This window comes from Orcinus orca, chromosome 11, assembly GCF_937001465.1.
Source record: "Orcinus orca chromosome 11, mOrcOrc1.1, whole genome shotgun sequence".
In the NCBI taxonomy this organism is placed as follows: domain Eukaryota; kingdom Metazoa; phylum Chordata; class Mammalia; order Artiodactyla; family Delphinidae; genus Orcinus; species Orcinus orca.
In genome coordinates this window covers 6,785,382-6,807,568 of record NC_064569.1, presented here as the reverse complement: position 1 = coordinate 6,807,568, position 22,187 = coordinate 6,785,382, and the positions used below count along the sequence as shown (strand labels likewise).

The window sequence follows — 22,187 nt, the reverse complement described above, 5'->3', positions numbered from 1 at the left end:
GGCAGGAATACAAAGCAAGCCATGGGGAGCCCTGGAGACAACCGGGTGTTCTTCCTGGAAGAGGCGGCAAGCTGAAGGGAAAGGAAAAGGGGGAAAGGGTAGGGACTGCGGGACATGGTGAGAAAGGGAAGGGAGGAGAGACAGAGGAGGCTGGGGATCCTGAGAGAAATGGATCAAGAAGAGGAGGAAGGGGTTTCCGTGGTGGCGCAGTGGTTGAGAGTCCGCCTGCCGATGCAGGGGACACGGGTTCGTGCCCCGGTCCGGGAAGATCCCACATGCCGCGGAGCGGCTGGGCCCGTGAGCCATGGCCGCTGAGCCTGCGCATCCGGAGCCTGTGCTCCGCAACGGGAGAGGCCACGACAGTGAGAGGCCCGCGTACCGCAAAAAAAAAAAAAAAAAAAAAAGAAGAGGAGGAAGAAGAAAGCTTGTAAACCCAATTTTCTTGTCTCCTGAATCATTTGGGGGAGGGATGAAGGGGGGTATGGGGCAGGGAGACTGAGGCCCAGTGGGTATCTCTGAGGCCCAGAGGTACCCTCAGAGGGTTCACTGTCTGGCCAGCTCCCCACCCTGTCCCCCTGGCAAAGCTCACCTTCTAGAAGGTTCTGATAGGGTGCGTGGCGGGTCACTGTGCTCCAGCCTGTGCCCTGATTAGGAGAACTACAGGTTTTGTCCTCTGGTAATAGGATTCTGCTGAGATGAAGGAGGGATCCTCGGCAGGGAGGCCCTGAACTCTCTGAGGCAACCTCCCTGCGGTGAAGGGAATCCAAGGTAGTACCGGGCATCTATGACCAGCCAACTGCAGAGATCTGTGTGGTATTTGCCCCTGTGTTCAAGAGACAGCAGTGGACCTAGAGGTCAAGAGACCTGGGCTAGCCCACGTACTAGCCGTGTGAACCTAGGTCAGGCAATCACCTGACCTCTCTGCATTCCATTTCTGGTCTATAAACTGGAGATAATAATCTTGGTCCTGTCACTACCAGTCTTGTAGGATTTTCATGAGGTTCAAATAGACTAAGGATGTGAAACTGATTTGTAGACAGCGCCACGCTGCTTGGGTGGTAAGGAACTGTATCTGCGCACGAGTGTGCCCAGGGCGCTGGTCTGTGCTCAGGTCGGGATGTAAGTCTGTGGTTCTGCTGACACAGGGTAAGACGCAGGCAGAATGTAGCAGCACAGGCTGGCGGTCAGGAGCCTTTGGATCTGGACCCGTCCTTGACGGGCTGTGTGACCTTGGGCTAGTCCCTGCCTTCTCTGGTCCCAGGGTCCTCTCCCGAACAGTGACCGCCCTGTGCTTCGTGCTTCAGACACCCAGCCTCACCCTCCAGGGCAGGCAGGGCCGGTCCCACGTGCTCCCCTGAGATGCAAGTGAGCAGTGAGGGAGAGGGTCGAGAAGAAATCATCAAAGAAGGGCTAGGGTTTGAGTGAAAAGGAAATGGGGAAGAGGGGGTGTGAGCGAGCCTCTGGAAGAGCGGACCCAAGGCCCACTGGACGGGGAGGGCAGGAGGCGGACAGAGGCGCTATGCCGGCTATATTCATCTGGTCCGCAGGCCCAGGAGACCAACAGGAAATGCAGGGGGAGCCAGCTGGGGAGGCTGCAGATGGGAAGCTCCTCCTGGCTGGGGCCTCAGGTGAGACTACATGTCTTCTGGAGCCGGCTGGAGGGACGAAGAATAAGAGGAGCGTGTCTGTTCCTCCCCAGCTCCTTGCTTTCCAGGCCCTCCCTGGCTCCCAGACCCTGCTTTTCTCTTCCAGCTCAGTGATGGCCTCCGGACACATCGCAGGCCCCCTGCCCCTCACCTCGCCGTCCTCCACCTCCCGCCAGCTACTACCTCCTGGGCCATCCCTGCCTGCTTCTCTCCTCTCCACCACCTCCCTCTAGCCCCCCTCTCCTCTTCTCTTCCTCCCCTCCCTTCCCTCTCTTCTCCCCCCTTCCCTCTCTGCCCCCTAGTTACTGCGAGCAGTGGCAGGTCTTCTTCTCACTGAGGAGTCTCTTGATCTGAGATGTCCGCTGTGCCCGGCGCTGTCCAGGGAGAAAGAGAGGAGTCGTGAGGGTCCCAGGCCTCTGAAAGGGAGCTGCCCCTTGGAGGGGGGCGTGGGAGGGGAGAGGCAGTGACTGTGGCTTAGGCCATCTGTCCCAGAATTAACTCTGCGCCTTCCTGTCTCTCCCTCCGCGTGGGATCTGGGACGGGGCCCAGCTGGCAGTGAGGCTGCTGAGCAGCGGGCCGAGGGAGCCAGAGCAGAAGCAGGTCACCGACACAGGGTATCCTTGTTGCCGCACAGGCCTCAGGTGCACAAGTGCCCCGCGGGGGAACGAGGGCGTCTGGGGAGGCTCACTCACCCTGCGGTGCCAGTATTTAGCAGAGAAGATGCAAAATCCAGTGAGAAGCAGAAGACTGGCGACCCCCCCCAGCACCACAGCCAGAAGCTTCGGCCAGGCGCGGGCGAGCACCGGGGGCAAAACTGCAAGAGAGAGAGCTGTGCTCAGCTCCCTGCCCGCTGCACTCAGGCACAGGGCACGCAGCAGGGGGGCCCGAGGAGGGAGGGCCTCATTGCCCTGCCACACTTGGGTCTGGTCCTTGGGCTGGGAGAGCGGGGCAGGGTGCACGGGGCCCTCAGGGGCCCCCAGGGCTGGAAGGGAAAGGCTGGGGAAGGGGTTTTAAGGTTTAGACACTGCACTGTACCCTGGGGAGCTAGAAGCGGCGGTCCACGCCATGTGCCGTGCACATGAATGTGTGTATGTCTGTGTGTGTCTCTCTGTCTGGGTTTGAAGAGGAGCCAGGGAGGGGGGCTCTTGGTCAGGTGGACCCCATGCCTGGGCTGTAGACCTTAGGGAGATGGGAACTTGTAGGACTACAAAAGCCCAGGACCACACCCCACTTCACCTCATCACCCCTGTGTCCAGGCACCATACCTATAACCCACCCATCTCAGAGCAACTGGGAGGCTGGGTGGTCTCCACCAGCTTTGGGAGGGTCCCACGGTGGAGGAGGTCGGGGCTCGGGGTTAGGCCACGAAATCGGGACTCTCACTCACTCTTGACCTTGGATTCCAGCAGGACTTTGCCCTTGTCGCTCAGTAGACACTGCCACATGCCTGCTTCAGGGCCCAGCACCGTCACCAGCTTCTGCTGATCTGAGACCCTCATACTCTGGTTCTCCTTCTTCAAGCTCAGTGTCAGCCCGGGGGACGTGGGTCCCAGCACCTCACAGGTCAAACTGTTTGGGGACTTAGTCACTGCAGAGGGACAAGAGCCTGAGACTGGGAGCCTGGACCTCTGTGTTCCCAGCACCTCCATGCTCTAAGGCGATTCGTAGGACAATGAAAATGATACTTTACATTGGCATTCCTCTTTTAGCCTCTCAGAGCACATTTTCATGCAGTTATAATGGAGGAAACAGGGTTTTTGAGGTCCAACAGTCTTAGATTTGAACCCCAGCCCCACTGCTTACTATCTGTGAGTCTCTGAACAAGTTACTTACCCACCTGAGCCCCAGACAAAAATTAAATGGAGAAATACATGTAGAGCGCTTGACTGGGGCCCGGCAGGTACAAAGCATCAAATATTAGCCGTTATTATTTGTGAAGTTGTTATGATGATCAAGGAGATAAGGATGGGGAGAACTCAGTGTGGCGTCTGACCTTGTCACCATCACTGTCGTACTGTTACCCTCCTTAGGAGAAAGCCGACCCACAGAGGGGACGGGCTTAGTCGGGGTCACAGAGGGTCGGGCAGAGGCAGAACTAGAGCCTGGTTCTCAGGGAGGACCCCTGGGAATTCTAGCGGAGGCCACCTTAGGCCGGCTCTTGGATGTCAGGGACGGACAGAGGATTGCAACCTCAGTTCAAAACCAGCCCTTGATTGGCTCCATCAGGCAGCCAGGGCCTAGGCATCCCTCTGGGGGCCTGTCCTGCCTTGGAGGGTCCCAGGGCCAGGTCCCTCCAGCCCCACCCCGCCCTCACCTTCTCAGCCTATCTCCTCACCTCTCATCACCACGAGCTTCACTTCCTGATACAACTTCCCCTTGGTGAGATTCAGGGTCAGGTTTCCAGAACCTGCGTACTGAGGCAAGGCCTGGGGCAGAGTCAGGTGGAGGGGGAGCGCCTTACTCATGCGGAGCTTGAGGTCCTTGCGAGCCTTTCCCACAGTCACCTTCCCGTTGTTCAATGTGAAGGTGATCCAGGACTCGGGGGAGGAATTCCCCTTTGCCTGCAGCCAACTCAGCTCCCCGCTCAGATTTTCATCTCCGAATGTGAGTGGGAAGGAAAAGTTCATCTGCTCCCCCTCCTTTGCATAGACTGTGCTGGAGACCTCCTGGAAGGCTGGAGGGGGACGGGAGAGAACCCGGGTCCATACGCAGGCACGCGGCGGGTAGGCACGTGGTGGGGGGAGACGGGAGGAGACCAGGTGAGTCCAAACACCCAGGCTGCCATTCAGGCGCTTAAACTCCCATCTACCTCTCCTCTCCTCTCTCAGCTCTGCACCCCAGGGAGGTCCCACGGCAGCACCCCCTCCCCCTAGAAGCCCTCCTAGAACAGCCCAGCCACAAGGGGCCTCTCCCTCCTCAGGATCCTAGAGCACAGAGGCCATTTGGCCTGCACCACTTGGGTACATAAGTTATCACCCTTCACAAGATAAGAGCAAATCCTGGCTGACTACGTGCCAGGTGCTGTTCTAAGTGCATTCCGTACGTCACTTCTGCCCATAACACGACAAGGTAGGCTAGACCATCCCTGTTTTACAGATGCAGAAACCAAGGCACAGAGAGGTTCAGTAACTTGCCCAAGGCCACACGGTTAAGCCAGAGCCAGGATTTCAACCAGAGTCCACACACTTCACCACCGCACACCCTACTGTGTGTCCCGTAAGCACCTGGAGGACAGGATCTGGGGTGGTGCCTGCCTTCTGGGCTCTCTTTTCCCTCCCAAAGCCTAGCTCAGGAGGCATCAAATTTGCAATGTCAGATTTCATCAGGACTGGCTCGCTGCTCTGAGTGTCCCTGAATTAGTGGCTTTGCCAACTTGGTGGGAGGGGGGAGCTGAGGCAACGGAGAACATAGACGCCCTTGACAGCCCTCCTTTGGGGTTTCCTCCTGGGTCTCTGGGGTCCCTCACGTCCTCACATCCCCTGTCCCTTCCTTCTCCCATGTCCACTACCCTGAGGCGTGGCTGTAAATGAGAAGCTTGAGGAAGAGAGGGCCCAGTATGTCCCCCAGGGCAGACCCAGAACTGGAGCAGCAGCGAGAGCAGAGGGACCGTCTGTCAGGCCAGGGGGCCTGCGGAGGAGGGGAGTGCCTCTTACCCAGCACCAGGATGTGCTTGTTGAACACCAGCGTCTGCTGGGCCTGGGAGACGGTACATGTCCAGGTGCCACTGTCCTGCAGCCCCACCTGGGGCAGTGACAGACTCTTGGCCTCATTCTTCCTTTTATTCCCTGGACCTTTCCATTGCACTGAAGGGTTACTACCAGAGGGGCCTTCCAAGGTCAGGGTCAGGCTCTGTCCCAGCAGCAAGCGGGTGTCCGAGCTGGCAGTCACTGTGGGGGGAGCAGGCCAGTTGTGTCACACACATGCACCATCTTCAAGGAGAAGGGAAGAAGCCAGGAGACCAAGGGTGTCTCTCTGTTACCCCCATCCCAGCATCTCCCTTCTGCCCATCCCCAGCCCAAGGCAGCGTTTCCCTCTCCCCTCCCCCTCTCCTTGTCTCTCTCAGTCCTTCCTCTGTCTCCTGCCTTTCCATTCCCCTCACCCCCACCCCTAGGTCTCTTCGACTCCCCCTGCCTGACCCAAGACCTGAGGAGGGGCTGAGGAGATGCAGCGGCCTGTCTGATCAGTCTCTGGACTGTTGAAATGCCACCAGCTCAGGTCCTGGTTTGGGTACAGGGATGGGAGTCAAGGAGGAAGGGAGATCGGCTGGAGGTGTCCTCATCCCAGGCTGCCCCACTCACGTCTGAACACCTGCAATTCCACCTCGATCTTCTTGTCCTCCACTTCGCAGATGTAAGTCCCCGAGTCAGGTACTTCAAGATCCTTGATGACCAGAGGAAAGGATCCTTGGTCCCACAGGTTTATTTTTGATTCGACTCGAGAGTTCAGGTTGGAGGCACCTGGGAGTAGAATGCCACTGTATTGAGGAGGTTGGGGTACCCTGGAGGCACAGCATCCCCTGGCGAGGGCGGTGCCCACAACTCTGCTGATCTGAGTTGCTCATTTCCAGCAGAATCTGCCTCGGGTCCTAATCTGAGAACCCCAGACTGGTGAGGAGGTCCCAACACATTCTTTTACCAGGCCAGGACAACATCTCACTAACCCAAAATATAAAATCTTATCTTCATTTAGAGAGCACCAACTCCTACATGCCAAACACTTTACATGCATCATCTCAAGTAATCTTCACAACAGTTCTGAGAAATAGGTACTGTTTTGCTTATCTTGCAAATAAGGAAAGTGAGGCTCAGAGAAATTAAGTAGTTGCCCAAACTCTTGCTAACACGTTATCGGCAGAAACATAAACCAGTACAATTTCTTTGGAAGGTAATTTGTTTTGTTTTCGTTTTCGTTTTTAAAATTTTTATTGGCGTAGAGTTGATTTTAAATGTGTTAGTTTCTGCAGTACAGCAAAGTGAATCAGTTCTGCATATACATACGTCCACTCTTTTTAAAATTCTTATTCCATACAGGTCATGACAGAGAATTGAGAAGAGTTCCCTGTGCTATACGGTAGGTCCTTATTAGTTATCTATTTTATATACAGTAGTGTGTATATGTTAGTCTTAATCTCCCAATTTATCCCTTCCCCTGGAAGGTAATTTGTAATGTCTACCAGAATTACAAATGCACATACAGAACTAAATGTTCACCAAGAAAGGAGAGGTTAAATAAATTAGAGTTCACCCATTCAGTGGAATGCTATAAGAGAAGAAGGAGAAGGATCTTTCTATTCTGAGATGGAATAATATCTAAGAAACATCATTAACTGAATAAAGCAAGATATTAAGCAGGCTACCATTGCTTGAAAAGGAAGGGGAAAGTTATTTAACATCTATCTATCTATATCTATCTATCTATCTATCCATCTATCTATCCATCTATCTATCTGTCTCTCTATCTACCTATCCTGCCTGGTATATGAACAAATATTTCTAGAGGTGAACGTAAGGAAATGGTCGCCTTGGTAGTCCCTAGGGAGAGGAAGTGCATCCCCATGAGACAGGTGTGGGAGGGCTTTTCACTTTATGCCCTTTTCTACCTTTTGAATTTATTTTATTTTATTTTATTTTATTTTTTTGTGGTACGCGGGCCTCTCACTGTTGTGGCCTCTCCTGTTGTGGAGCACAGGCTCTGGACGCGCAGGCTCAGCGGCCGTGGCTCACGGGCCCAGCCGTTCCGTGGCATGTGGGATCTTCCCGGACCGGGGCACGAACCCGTGTCCCCTGCATCGGCAGGCGGACTCTCAACCACTGCCCCACCAGGGAAGCCCTACCTTTTGAATTTTGACATCAGTAAGTGGTGGAGCCAGGATTAAGATTCAGGCTGTTGGGTACGCTGTGCAGTACTGTCTCTGGAAAGTTCTGCAAGCACGGACATGCGGCCTCCTCCAGTCTCCTCATCAGAACCAACAACCAGCACCCAGAGGAAGCTCTTCTGTTTAGCTAACCATTTTCTGGGTGCAGCAGCAGCCCCAGAACTTCATTACAATGAAGGGCTTTAGCAGCTAAATTTGCATAGCGAAGACACAGGCTTTTACTTAGAATGCATATTTGCAGGGATGGGGTGAAGGCAGCTGAGATAAAGCTCCCACCCTCAACCCCCTGGCCCTCTCCCCATTTTGGCCTTGGTGTGGGAGACGTACTGTCAAGTCGGCCGTCATTCTCCCTTCTTGCCTCTTCCAGACCCCACAGCCCCTTCCCGCTGCTCAGGGCCACCCTCTCCAGGAGACCTTTCCAGATAACCTGTAGCCCTGGGCTCACACCCACCTCCCCTTTCATTTGTCCTGCAGGAGTCCCTACCCTACCTGCTCTCTCCCCTGGATCCGTGTGCTGGTTAGCTCCCCAATTTTTCTGAAATCCTACTACATTCCTTTTACAATCTACCAAACTTCTTGAAGGGGTAGCCTCCTCTGGTTCTGCCCCCGTGTCACTTCTTTCGATTCTCTCCTCCACATCTGAGCACCCTTCCCTTTTCTTCCCCTTGGACTCCTATTCTGCTATCTACATTTAGGTGCTACTCCGGACTCTCTCCTGGATCCTCTTCCCCGTTTCTGTAGACATTCTCAATTCCACTGCATCCCCTGTCGGCTCTGCAGATGACCCCCAGCCCCAGCCTCTCGCCTACATCCTGTGCCCACGTTTCCAGTGGCCCAAGGGATGACTTTATCTGGATGTCCTGCCATCACCCAAAACGCAATTGGTTCCAAATGAAATGTAACACCCTTTCCCTAAAATAACTTTTCCTCCTTGCTTCCCTTTTAAAACGTCTTCCGAGCCTCGTCATGACCCCCTTGTCCGGACTGTTCCATACCTTGTAAAAGTGATTCTACTTTGTGAAAGGTCAAAGGTTATCAGTGCATCTGGGATCAATTCATGGAGGAGACCAGTACTGAACCAAGCCTTAAAAGAAGTACAGGCGGTGAGCTAGAGGAAAGGGTTGCAGCAAGGACATCTAGGAAGGGGGAAAAGCTCCAGGAAAGCTGCACAGGCAACCACCTCAAAGCAGTGAGGAAGGGGCTTCCCTGGCGGCGCAGTGGTTGGGAGTCCGCCTGCCGATTCAGGGGACATGGGTTCGTGCCCCGGTCCGGGAAGGTCCCACACGCCGTGGAGCGGCTGGGCCCGTGAGCCATGGCCACTGAGCCTGCGCGTCCGGAGCCTGTGCTCCGCAACGGGAGAGGCCACAACAGTGAGAGGCCCAAGTACCGCAAAAAAAAAAAAAAAAAAAAAAAGCAGTGAGGAAAACACCTGGGTGTGAGGTTTCTGGCTGGGGAGCTGCAGCAAGCGATGCTGAGGGGAAGAATGTCAGGCAGAGGCTTCCAGGCTTAGCCTAATGGACTAGGGAGTGAAACACGCAAAGCATTGCTTTGGGAGCTGGTACTGCTGCAGGAGGAAGAGAATTGAAGTAGGAGAGACTGGTAGCAGAGAGAATTGCCAGGAAGCTTCCACTGTTATCCAGGGGAGGGGTATGCGGCCTTGGCTAATGAGGGTGGAGTTCCCATGAGAACAAAGAAGATGAAACAGAAAAACACTTCCACAGGAAGGAATGGCCATAAGCAGTGACTGATGGGAAATCAGGGACTAAAGTAGGGGAAAAAAAAATTGGCTCTATGGTTCAGAAACTGGGGGAGTCAGGAGAGTGATGCTGCCGTGGTCAGAGATCAGGAAGCCGGGAAGGGGAGCTGTTCTGAAGGAAATTCAAATCATGGGAACAGAACAAAAACGTCAACACAAAAGAGGTAAGAATGTTTAGAAGGGAGTACATATGTTTCAATCTCACAGGTGATCATAGAAATGCAAATTAAACCAACAATGATATATTTTTCAACCATCAAATTAGCCAAAAAAAAAAGTTTTAAATATTACTATTCAGTGTCAGCAAGGGTGCTGGTGAGATAGGCACACAGTGACATTATTATCTAGACTTATTGTAAATGGCTAGAACCTTTCTGGAAGTGATCTTGCAGTATATACCAACTTTTTTTTTTTTTTGCGGTACGCGGGCCTCTCACTGTTGTGGCCTCTCCCGTTGCGGAGCACAGGCTCCGGACGCGCAGGCTCAGCGGCCATGGCTCACAGGCCCAGCCGCTCCGTGGCATGTGGGATCCTCCCGGACCGGGGCACAAACCCGTGTCCCCTGCATCGGCAGGGGGACTCTCAACCACTGCGCCACCAGGGAAGCCCTGTCTTTAGTTTTTAGAAGTTTAATTATGATGTCTTTTTTTTTAATTTATTTTATTTTTTAATTTTATTTTTGGCTGCATTGGGTCTTTGTTGCTGTGTGCGGGCTTTCTCTAGTTGCGGTGACCAGGGCTACTCTTCGTTGCAGTGCGTGGGCTTCTCATTGCGGTGGCTTGTCTTTGTTGCAGAGCATGGGCTCTAGGCACGCGGGCTTCAGTAGTTGTGGCACGCAGGCTTAGTAGTTGTGGCTCACGAGTTCTAGAGCACAGGCTCAGTAGTTGTGGCATACAGGCTTAGTTGCTCCACGGCATGTGGGATCCTCCTGGACCAGGGCTCGAACCTGTGTCCCCTGCACTGGCAGGAGGATTCTTAACCACTGCGCCACCCGGGAAGCCCTAAGAAGTGTCTTGATGTGGATTTCTTTAGGTTTATCCTGCTTAGGCTTTGCTCAACTTCTTGAATCTATAGGTTAATATCTCTTGCCAAATTTGCAAATTTTTCAGCCACTATTTTTTCCAGTACTTTTTCAGTTCAATTTTCTTTCCCTTCTCCTTCACTCATTGACACAAATATTACATCTTTTGTTAGAGTCCCACAAGTCCCTATGGCTTTGTTCATTTTTTTCCACTCTATTTTCTCTCTGTTGTTCAGATTGTGTAATTTCTATTGTTCTATCTTGCAGTTCACTGATTCTTTCCTCTGTCCCCCCCACCCCAATGTGCTGTTGGGCTCATTCATTGATCCCTTGTATTTTGGTTATATTTTTCCATTCTAAAATTTCCATTTGGTTCTTTTTATGTTACCCTTTTTTTTTTTTTTTTGGCCAGGCTGTGCAGCTTGTGGAATTTTAGTTCCCGAACTAGGGATCAAACCTGGGCCCCAGCAGTGAAAGCACCAAGTTCTAACCACTGGACCACCAGGAAATTTCCAACATCCTCTGTTGCTTTGCTGAAGCTTTCTGGTTTTCATTTGTTTCAAGCATGTTTGTAATTGTTTGCTGAAGAACTTTTTATCATGGCTGCTTTAAAGTATTTGTCAGATAATTCTATCCTCTCTTTCATCTCAGTGTGGGCATCTGTTGGTTCTTTTTTTCATCCAGTTTGAGATGTTTCTGGTTCTTAGTATCAAGAGTGATTTTCACTTGGAACCTGGACATTTGAGTGTTATGTTATGAGATTCTGGATCTTATTTAAACCTTCTTTTTTAACTGGCTTTCTTTTATACCGTTCTTATTACTGCCAGGTAGAGGAAGAAATCTAGCTTCTCCTCTCACTCTCCACTGTGCTAGAGGGGGATGCTCCTCATAACTGGTCAGGGCTGGAAGTTCCAGTTCCCCACGTGGGGAAGTTCCAGTTCCCCATGTGGTCTCCATAGATCCTGGTTACTACAGGGTGATGGTAAAGGTCTTGACTCTCCACTAGACCTCTTCTGACACCACCCCAGCAGGGTGGGGTGCCTCCTGACTGCTGGGTGGGGTGGAGGTCCAGGATCTTCCTGTGATCTCCACTGACTTTACAGGGGGTGGAGGAGCCTTCTCACTGGCTGGTGGGGATGCACAGCCCCATTTTCTACTTTGCATTCTCTGATCCCATCTCAGTGGAGGTGTTGGGTGCCTATACAGCCTGGGTGGGGGTGTGTGGAAGTTTAAGCTCCCGTTCAGCCTTTGTTGGCATGGGAGAGTGCGGGGTCACAGTTTGGTGTTTGGTTGAAGTAGAGCATTCGTTATATTGAAGTTTTTTGTCTTGCTGGGTTGCTCCTTTCCTGGTCCTTTGACTAAAGAGAGCAGGCTTCTGTGAGGCTTATTTTCGTCTGTGCCCATCAGAGCTTCCAGGTTGCCGGCTTCTTCAGCTCCAAGACTGGGGTATTCGAGGCAAAAAGAAAACTCGCCAACCTGTTGTTCTTCAGGCCCCGAGGTCCCTACCAGTCTGCTCTCTTCTCAACACCTTACAGAATCTTCTTATGTTAGTTCTATATGCAATGTCTAGGTTTTCATTTGTATTTCGTGAGAGGAAGAGTGAAGAGTATGTTACTATGGACTGAATTGTGTTCCCCCAAAATTCATATGTAGAAGCCCTAACACTCAATGTGATGACATTGGGAGATAGGGAGGTAATTAGATTTATATGAGGCCATGAGGGTGGGACCTTCCTGGAGGGATTAGTGCCCTCATAAGAAGAGACCCCAGAGAGCCCTCTCTCTCTCTCTGCCATGTGAGGACAGAGCAAGTAGGTGGCCGTCAGCAAGCCAGGAAGAGAGCTCTCTTAAGAACCCGACCATGGGGCTTCCCTGGTGGCGCAGTGGTTAAAAATCTGCCTGCCAATGCAGGGGACACGGGTTTGAGCCCTAGTCCAGGAAGATTCCACATGTGGCAGAGCAACTAAGCCCGTGTGGCACAACTACTAAGCCTGCACTCTAGAGCCCGTGAGCCACAACTACTGAAGCCTGCACTCTAGAGCCCATGCTCCGCAACAAGAGAAGCCACTGCAATGAGAAGCCTGCGCACCACAATGAAGCATAGCCCCCACTCGCTGCAACTAGAGAAAGTCTGCACGTAGCAATGAAGACCCAACGCAGCCAAAAATGATAAATAAATAAATAAATAAATAAATAAAAGAACCCGACCGTGCTGGCACCCTGGTCTCAGGACATCCAGCCTCCAGAACTGTGAGAATATGTGTTTCTCTTGTTTGAGTCACCCAGACCATGGTATTTTGTTATGGCAGCCCAAGCAGACTAATGTGTATGTCTACTCAAGTTTCCAGAAAGCCCTTGTTTTTTATTATCTGCATAGTTTCCCACAGTTGTACCATAGTTTAACCCTTTCATCATTGATGGGTTTTCAGTTTGAATTCTGTGCTTTCATATTATAAGCAATGCTTATAACAACATCCTTGCACAGGTTTCATGAAATATTCCTGATTTTATTTCTGTCAAATAGATTTTCCAGGGAATTCCCTGGCGGTCCAGTGGATAGGACTCCGCACTTGCACTGCCAAGGGTGGGGATTCAAACCCTGGTTGGGGAACTAAGATCCCGCAAACCGCGTGGCATGGCCAAATAAATAAATAAAATAAAACTATTTAAAAAATAGATTTTCCAGAATAGCTATTACTAGGTAAAAAGATTTTAGAACTTTGTACTTAGTAAACATTGACAGATTACTTTAAAAAATTAGCCTAATAATTGATTGTCCCATCACGATATAATGTTCTGAGGGAGTAGGATAAAAAGTATGTATAGTATGATATCATCTATGTAAATAATATATATTTTCCACACTAAACAAAGATCAGAAGGAAGTAAATGAAAATGTTAACAACAGATATCTCTGAGTGGTAGAATTATGTGTGCATTTGATTTTCTTCCTTATTCTTTTCTGCATTTGCCAAATATTCTATAATGAGCATGTAATACTTTAAAAATCTGGAGAAAAAAACAGTTAACATCAATAAAATTTACATAAAGGAAGTAACATATTGAAAAGTGCACATTGATATACAGTTGCATCTTACTATAGCAGATGCCATTTCAGCAAAATTTGTATAATAAAAAGATATCTAAAGAGCAAGCTGACCTGGCCCACAGATTTCACTTCTAGGAATTCATCCTACAGAGACATTTGTACGTTTCCAAAGATACCAGGTTTGACTCACTGAAGAATTCTTTTTTGTGAGAGCAGTAAAATGAAAATAGCCTAAGTGTCGAACAATATGGGATTAGTCAAATAAATCATGGTATAATTATACAAAAGAACTATGCAGTCACAGAAAAGAAATGAGGTAGAAATATATAGAGAGGGACAGATATATGCAGATACAGATAGATGCACACACATATTGAATACAGAACAATCTTCAAAATACCTGCATAATTTTAAGAAAAAAAAAAAACCCAAGGTTAGAACCAGGGGCATTGTTATGGTGTGCTCATTGCCTGAATGTCTCTTTTGTTCTTTACTATATTATATCCCCAGCACCTAGAACATTATCTAATTACTTAATTAACATATAGCCTCTCTCTCTCTCTCTCTCTTTCTCTCTCCATATATATATATACATATAATATACACCCATATATGATAAATTGATTTTATGTAAGAAGAGAGGGGAACCTATATATATATATGCTTCTACATGCATGGTTCCTCTTTTTTTTTTTTTTTTTTTTTTTTGCGGTACGCGGGCCTCTCACTGTTGTGGCTTCTCCCGTTGCGGAGCACAGGCTCCGGACGCGCAGGCTCAGCGGCCATGGCTCACGGGCCCAGCCGCTCCGCGGCATGTGGGATCTTCCCAGACCGGGGCACGAACCTGTGTCCCCTGCATCGGCCGGCGGACTCTCAACCACTGCGCCACCAGGGAAGCCCCCATTCTATTGCTTTTAATGAAAGTAAACCAAGTATGGTCATGGATCTGTAGCAACAATATTCGTGAAATCATGGGTTTTATATGATAGTTATTTTTCTAATATCCATTAATATAATGAAATTATAATAGACCACCAGAAGCCATTCCCCAGCCCACCAGCAGCCGGCAGAGGGAGGCTCTGGACTTGGAGAGTCCCTGAGACTCTCAGCTGGAACCTCCAGGATCCCAGAGTTTACTAGGAGCTGGGCTCTGACACCAGGGGTGTTCAATCCCTGGGGCTTTCCTCTCTGAACGGGGAGTGGGGCCAGCCTACCTTTGTGCCAGAAGTAGCCGTGACGCCCCAGAATCTTGGTCTGGTAAGAATTTTTCCAGCTGAAGAACAGGCTCTTATTCTGGGAAGCCTTGCAGGGCAGCTCTGCGAGTTCTCCTGCCTTACCCAGCACCACTTTCTTCCCCTGAGTGCCGGCTGGGAGCATCACTAGGTGGAAAAACAGGGGGTCAGGCTTCGAGGGTGTGGCTGCGCTGCCTCCGCCTTATCCGCCCCACACACACATTGCATTTCCCAATCAGCCCCTCCTCCCAGGCCACCTGCACCCAGACTCCAAGTCTGAGCACTCACCCAGTTGCAGCACCAGGAACAGGTGCCTAAGAGGGGTTCCGGGGTCCATTGTGGCTTTGCTGAGGCAGGCAGGGACCTGGGCCTTCCCCCAAAGGAAAGGCAGGGCCTGGGGGAGACACCAGTCATCAGTCAGCAGGCGTTCACCTGGCCTGGGACCCCTTCAGGACCTGGACAGCCAGGCCAGGACCTAGACGTGCAGATCTCTAAACAAGACACCCACTGGACGTGCCACACATGCTGTGCCAGACCGGGGGTGGGTTCTCTGCCAGGTGGGACCAGAAACGGATTCTCGGAGCAGGTGGTAAATTGGGACTAGGACCAGGGAGCCAAGCCAGGTCATGAAGGTCCTTGAGTGCCATACTGGGAGGCTGGGACTCGACCCTGGGCGCTAGGGAGATTTACTTAGAGAAGGACAGGAGTAGATTTACAAGATAGATGCCTTCAGCTGTTGAGCAAACAATGAGCTGGAGGAGGTCAAACACTGGAGGCAGGATTTCAAGAATCCTGGTGAGAAAACTCCAAACTACAACTAGAAGTACCGTATGACCCAGCAATCCCACTACTGGGCATATACCCTGAGAAAACCATAATTCAAATAGACACATACACCCCAATGTTCACTGCAGCTCTATTTACAATAGCCAGGAGATGGAAACAACCTGAGTGTCCATCATCGGATGAACGGATAAAGAAGATGCGGCACATATATACAATGGAATATTACTCAGCCATAAAAAGAAACGAAATTGAGCTATTTGTAGTGAGGTGGATGGACCTACAGTCTGTCATACAGAGTGAAGTAAGTCAGAAAGAGAAAGACAAATACCGTATGCTAACACATATATATGGAATCTAAGAAAAAAAAAATGTCATGAAGAACTTAGGGGTAAGACAAGAATAAAGACACAGACCTACTAGAGAATGGACTTGAGGATACGGGGAGGGGGAAGGGTAAGCTGGGACAAAGTGAGAGAGGCATGGACATATATACACCACCAAACGTAAAATCGATAGCTAGTGGGAAGCAGCCGCATAGCACGGGGAGATCAGCTCGGTGCTTTGTGACCACCTAGAGGGGTGGGATAGGGAGGGTGGGAGGGAGGGAGACGCAAGAGGGAAGAGATACGGGAACATATGTATATGTATAACAGATCCACTTTGTTATAAAGCAGAAACTAACACACCATCGTAAATCATCATTTAACTCCAATAAAGATGTTAAAAAAAAAAAAAAAAAAGAATCCTGATGAGACAAGATGAGGCCTGAACTCAGAGAGACGGACATGAGGGAGGAGCTCTGAATTAAAACTCCCAGGACTGGGACTTCCCTGGTGGTCCAGTGGGTAAGACTCCACGCTCCCAATGCAGGGGGCCCAGGTTTGATCCCTGGTCTGGGAACTAGATCCCGCATGCATGCCACAACTAAGAAGTCTGCATGCCACAACTAAAGATCCGCATGCCACAACTAAGACCAGGCACAGCCTAAATAAATAAATATTTAAAAAATAAAATAAAACTGCCAGGACTTGGGGCCTGATTCAGTGTGAGTGATGCGGCCAGAGAAAGAGCAGAGGGCGATTCCCTGCTCACTGTCAGACCGACCCTATGAGGCCTCTGAGTGGGACAAGGAGAAAGATGATGTTTCAGGGTTTCTTGGAAGACAGACAAGGCTGTGGAGGAGGGGGTCGCAGAAAGGCTCTGAACAGGCCTCAAGGAATGGGCGGCACTGGGTTGGAGCAGTGATTCTCAGCGTGTGGTCAGAGGTCATCAGCAGCGGCTGATACCTGAGAACACGTGAGAAAGGCAAACTCTCGGGTCCACCCCAGAACTGCTGAATCAGAAGCTGGGGGTGTGTCCAGCCACCTGTGTTTCCACAAACCTCTGGGCGACTGATGGACGCTCAAGTCTGAAAGCCCTGAGCTAGAAAGGGGAGGGGCATCCCACTGCCACGTGCAAGGTCAGGGGGCTGTGGAGGGAAGTAGTGGGGGGTGACATGGGAGGGGGCGTGGAACCTGACCTTGAATCTTCAGAGGCAGGCTAGAGGGTGAGGACTCGGCTCTGCAGGCCACTGGGAGTCGCTGCTGTTTTTCTGAGCAGAGGTGTGAGTGGTCTTTGTAGAGCTTTAGGAGGCTTGATGTGGTAACGGGACAAGACAGATGACATGGAGGAAGTAGAGACTAAAGGAAGGCCACCAGACAGTGCCTCGAAGGCAGGCAGGGGCAGGCTCGAGTGCCTTCGAGTGAGCGGGGTGGAGGAGGGTTGGACTGGGAGTTTGGGATTAGCATATGCAAACTATTATATACAGAATGGAAAAACAACAAGGTCCTATTGTGTAACACAGGGAACTATATTCAATATCCTGTAATTAACCATAATGGAAAAGAATATGAAAAAGAATGTATACCTATATATATATACGTACCTGAATCACTTTGCTGTGCAGCAGAAGCTAACACAACATTGTAAATCAACTGTACTGCAATTTAAAGAAAAGTGTCTTTGAACTCCAGGCCCAGGCTGTAAGCGGGCCTCAGAGCATAGACGGCCTTGGGGGCAGTGCCGGCATGCACCTGGCCCAGAGTTTGTGCATCCAGACCTACTTTTCTCTCCCCCTCTGCCTGGTCTTTCTCTCCCCCGAGACCACCTCTGCAATGATCTGCCCCCTCTGAACTCCCACAGCCTCCCACTCTGAACTTGACACCCCCTTGGGCACATCCCACCTTCTACCTTCGGGTGCAATGACTTGGGCTCCCACCTCTCCTCCACCACCCTGATCTCCTCTGGGTTAGAGGTGGTGGTCCAGCCAGCAATGCTGCCACTGGCACCAGCTGGAGCACAGAGAAAGGTCTCGGGTTGTGTTTGGGTCACTTAAACCAAATTGAATTGAACAGAAGAGGGGAAATCACTGATCACTCTTTTCTGTACTCAACATGTTAATTCTGTTACTAAAATGGGTCAATGAAGGGTCTGTACCCACCCAAGCCTGGCCTGGATGAAGCCCAATCATCCGCATCCACGCTGCCTGTTCTTGTGCGCATCCCCCCAGGCATGCTCCTTCCTCTCTGCCCTGCTTTCCACAAGGAGGCTGACTGCTACACACCCTACACAGCGCGTCACCCCGGCTCCCTCATGCTCCAACTCCTGGTTGGGGTTGGCCACTGGGAAGCACCCACAAGAGATGGGAGGGCCGGGGAGAGAGGCGGGGGTATTTTATCCTTACTCTCTCCCGGCTCTGGGCATATTTTCTGGCAATTGCTGTATTCCCTCTCTCCCCGCTCCCTCCCCTGGCAACTGCAGCTCCTGTCAGATGGCCCCCTAACCACAGCTCAGACCCTCACTGGGTTCTAGAAACAACAGGTTGGCCCTTTCCCCTTCAAGACTCTGCCTCTTCCTACTGGTATCTGGTTCCTCAACATGCTGGTTGGGCCCCTGTCCACACCTCTTTCTGCAGATGGTCTTGAACCATCTGAGACGCATTCTGCTTCCTGTTGGGCACTGACCCATGATTAGGATGTAGCACTCAGATGGGTGCTGAGGGCTCGGTCCTCCTCGTGAGGTTCGGGGGGCAGGGGGAAAGCCCCCTCCTGTTACTCCATCTGCCTGAAAGAGGAACCATCCCGGGCCCAACTCACGGTGGGAACTGGATAGAATTCTTTTAAACCAGGGAAATAGGAAGAGAAGAGGTCATGAAGAAGGTTTCCAGGAAAGGAAGAGGGAGGCTAGTCACGGGCGAAGTTGTTTTGCAAGTTGGCCTGGGCCGTGGAGGCACAGAGGGGAAGGCTGGGGTGAAAGTGTAGGGCAGGGCACGCTGACATCTGAGAGCGGGTCCCCCTGCCGCCACCCCAGACTCACCGTGTCCTTGGTGAGCGGAGAGTGAAGGAGTCTGCATGTGGGATAGCCCTTCCCTGGGGTCCAAAGTCAGCCTAGATGCCTGAGCAAGGTTGGGAACATTCTTGCCTCTCCCCGAGTGGTGGTCATTCTTTCTTCCCCACTCGGTGATCCTGGGGTCTGCGCAAGGGCCACCTCTCGCCGCCAGCTCCCTGAGCTGCCCCAAACCACCACAGGCCTCAGCTTGATGGGGGAGGTTCTGGGTTTCCAGCCGCTGTTTGCTTTGGTGCCTGGGGCCTCCGCTGCTGCCTCAGAGAGCTGGCCTTTGATTTCCACATCCTCAGCCTCCCCAGAGGCGCTCTGCCCCGGTACAGTAGCATCCTGTACACCACAGCCCCGAGAGCGGCTGGGAGGGCCCGCTGGTCCCCGAGGCCCTGGCTCCTCTCTCCCCCCGTTTCTCTGCTCACATCTGTGCATTCCTGCACCTATGCTTCCCCACGCTGATGCCTCCACCTTCAACTCCCTGCATCCGTGTCCCCCTTCCTCTGTGCCTCAGACACCAGGAGGTGAGTCTGGCTCTCCTGGGCTCACCTTAAGAGCCCCTTGCCTCTTCTCCTTTAGCATCCCTCCTCTCTCCAGCTGCCACTACTCTCTAGGCCCTTCTGGCCTGGAAACTGGCATCCAGACCTCTGGCAGGGATGCAGGCTTCCACAAGCCTCTATGTGAAGGGAGCATGCAGAACACAGCCTGGAGCCCAGGGGCAGATGCCAGGGAGATGGCTGCAGGCTGGACAAAGGGAAAAGGACAGGGACTTCCCTGGCGGTCCAGTGGGTAAGATTCCGCATTCCCAATGCAGGGGGCCTGGGTTCGATCCCTGGTCAGGGAACTAGATCCCACGCGCATGCCACAACGAAGATCCAGTGCAGCCAAAATAAATTAATTAATTAAATTAATAAATATTAAAAAAAAAAAGACAGAAGGGAAAGGACAGATTCAGAGAAACACACAGAAGCCCCAAGGGAGGATGACGAGAGGATGGGTAGGAAAGAGGGCGGCAGGGAGAGACCCAGAGCAGCTCATTAAAGCAACAGCTGCACTTCACACAGTCCACGATCACACACAAAGCCCAGGGGCGTACAAACAAGGTAGGGGCAGAGGTTAAGCGAAGCAAATTCTGAGAGGCCAGACCCACGCCCGGAGCAGGACACCCAAAGAGAGGCGAGGAGAGGCCAGAGTGGCGAGGCCCCGCACACCCTTGGCGCCCCGAGCCTCCCCGCCCCGGGCTGCGCTGAGGAGCGAGGCTGGGGGGGAGGAGGCGGGCGCATCCCCACCGCAGCGCCGGTCTGTGGTCCTGCAGGCGCTTTCATCTCCTCCCCACGGCCCCCATCAGCCCCCTCCAGCCCCGCCGCGGGATGCGGCCCCCACCGCACGCGCCCGGGTGCTGCTGCTCCCCGGCTTCACAGGAACTAACTTCCTAGAGACGTGGTCCCTCTAAGGGACCCTTGTGGTTCCCTGGCTGCAACCTCCGCCATCCTCTCCTTTGCCTCTGCCGCCCACGTGGGGAGAGCGGAGCCCCCCTCCTACCACAATCCCCCGAAAGGTGCAGAACAGTCCTCAGCCTCGGAGCCCACAAACCCAGGCCCCCGCCTGCTCCTCCCCGACACCCACCCTCATCAGAGGTGGTTCATTCAACCAGCGCTCACTGAGGGTCGACAGCGCGCCGGGCCCTCGGTCTCCAACTGCGTGGTGGACATCACCGTGGCCAGGATCAGGGCCCGAGGGCTGAGGGGCTTCTGCCCCAAACCGGTCGGTGGGGGGAGTTTTTATCCCAGGGGAGCCTCTTCTACCTAAGGGGCCCCACGCTGAAAGAGGGAAACAGCCCGGGGTTCTCTCTGACCTGGTCCTCTGGGAACCCTTTCATCTGAGGTGAGGAGGGCGGCCATTTTGTTCGAGCCCAGAGCCTACACAGCGCAAGAAATTGTTTGTCAGAACATGAGGTGCGTGACCTCCCCCATCAGGTTCTACCCTCAGCCTCGCAGCCCGAAAAAGTCACGCCACAAGAGCAGGACGTTCAGGAAGAGCTCTCCCACCCAGAGTGAAATCTTTGAATTAGCGAGAATGGGGCCTTTCTATTTTGAGGGATTTGACCGTGGGGAGGGAGGCCCTTCGCCCAGAATCCAGCCAGGAAGGGAGGACAGAGGACACCCAGGGAACCGGGCTGGAGGCCAGGGAGGCCTCAGGAAAGAGGAAAGGACCCAGGGCATGGAAGTGGAAGGCTGGGGTCCTCAGGGCATCCCACTTGAGGGGTATCACCTCCTGCGTGCCCCCTCCCACCCCCACCCCCACCCCCACACACACACACACACACACACACACACACACACACGCCCACCAAGCCCAGGGAGGGTCTGCAAATCTTTTTCTAATCCCCACTAGCCTCCTTTTGCAGAGCAGCTGAGACATCTAAAACCAATTCCTTAGAACCAATTTTTCTAACGATGTCGTGGCCTAAAAATACGTGTCTGTCACTCTTACAGCACGCCCTGCCGAAGAGCTCGGTTTCAACCCTTTCTGGGAATGTTACCTTTCAACTGCTTCATTAACCATTTTGAAGCTAATTAAAGTGGAAGTGCCTTTAGACATATTGTTCAAAAATCCTAAAAATGCACAAAAAAGTCAACAGAAGTGTAGAAACCCATAAGCAGGGAGTCGATGGAGGCTACATCAGTCACACAGCTTACGAAATGCTGCCACTATGCGTTCTGGTGTGTTTTTGGTGATTGGGTCATTGGGAAAATTAATTTTGGGGGAGAGCTGTCTCTAGACCAGATTCTACTTCTCTTTCTCTTTTTCTTGCTTTTATTTTGTTTTCTCTTTTCCTTTCTTTTTACTAGGCCTCCTCCCTCCTTAATATTTGTTGATTATTTTTATGTCTTTCTCATCCCTCCTTCCCTCTTGTCTTCTTTTCCCCTCTCCCTGTCTTCATCTCCTCCACTCCCCATGACTAGTGGCCTTTCTCAGCCCGGGGCACCCATTCCTTCTCTGCTCTCGGAGTCACCCTTCCGAGTCAACACCCTTCCGCTCCGGGAACCGAGCTGTGCGCCGTGGGACTGCGGAGAGAAGTGTGGCGTAATCCCCGGCCTCTGCAAGCTCCCATTTCCAAGGGGAGATCAATGCTCATGAAATGCAAGAGAAGGTGGTCAGAGCTGTGGGCAGAGACCTGGAAATCCAACACGTCTTCTGTGACATTCCTCTCCCCTTCCCCGACCCTCGGGAAGGAACAAAGCCCTGTCTGTTCCTCTTACCTCTGGGCCTGGATCTCTCTTCCCCTCTGCTTCTTGAACAGGTGTGTCTATGTGAGCGTTGGGAGCGAGAGCCCACGGGGGAGAGCGCCTGTTACTTCTGCAGAGATGTGCTCAAACGGAGAGACAGGAAGCCTGGTAGTGAGGCTCCTCCACGCCCCAGGCCTGGGCCAGCCCCCAGCGTCACCACC

General features: G+C 52.1%; 1 protein-coding gene across 1 annotated transcript; it reads right to left on the bottom strand.

Moving 5' to 3' along the window:
- Window positions 1-22,122, bottom strand: CD4 (CD4 molecule). Its single transcript, XM_004279059.3, has 10 exons — window positions 22,000-22,122; window positions 14,867-14,972; window positions 14,561-14,725; window positions 5,945-6,103; window positions 5,300-5,533; window positions 3,982-4,320; window positions 3,034-3,234; window positions 2,339-2,460; window positions 1,953-2,020; window positions 1-1,655 (listed from the first exon to the last, which is right to left on the bottom strand). The coding sequence occupies exons 2-10, from the start codon at window positions 14,913-14,915 to the stop codon at window positions 1,625-1,627; spliced, it is 1,368 nt and encodes a 455-aa protein (XP_004279107.2). The 5' UTR covers window positions 14,916-14,972; window positions 22,000-22,122; the 3' UTR covers window positions 1-1,624.
- Between the last annotated feature and the right edge of the window lie 65 nt (window positions 22,123-22,187).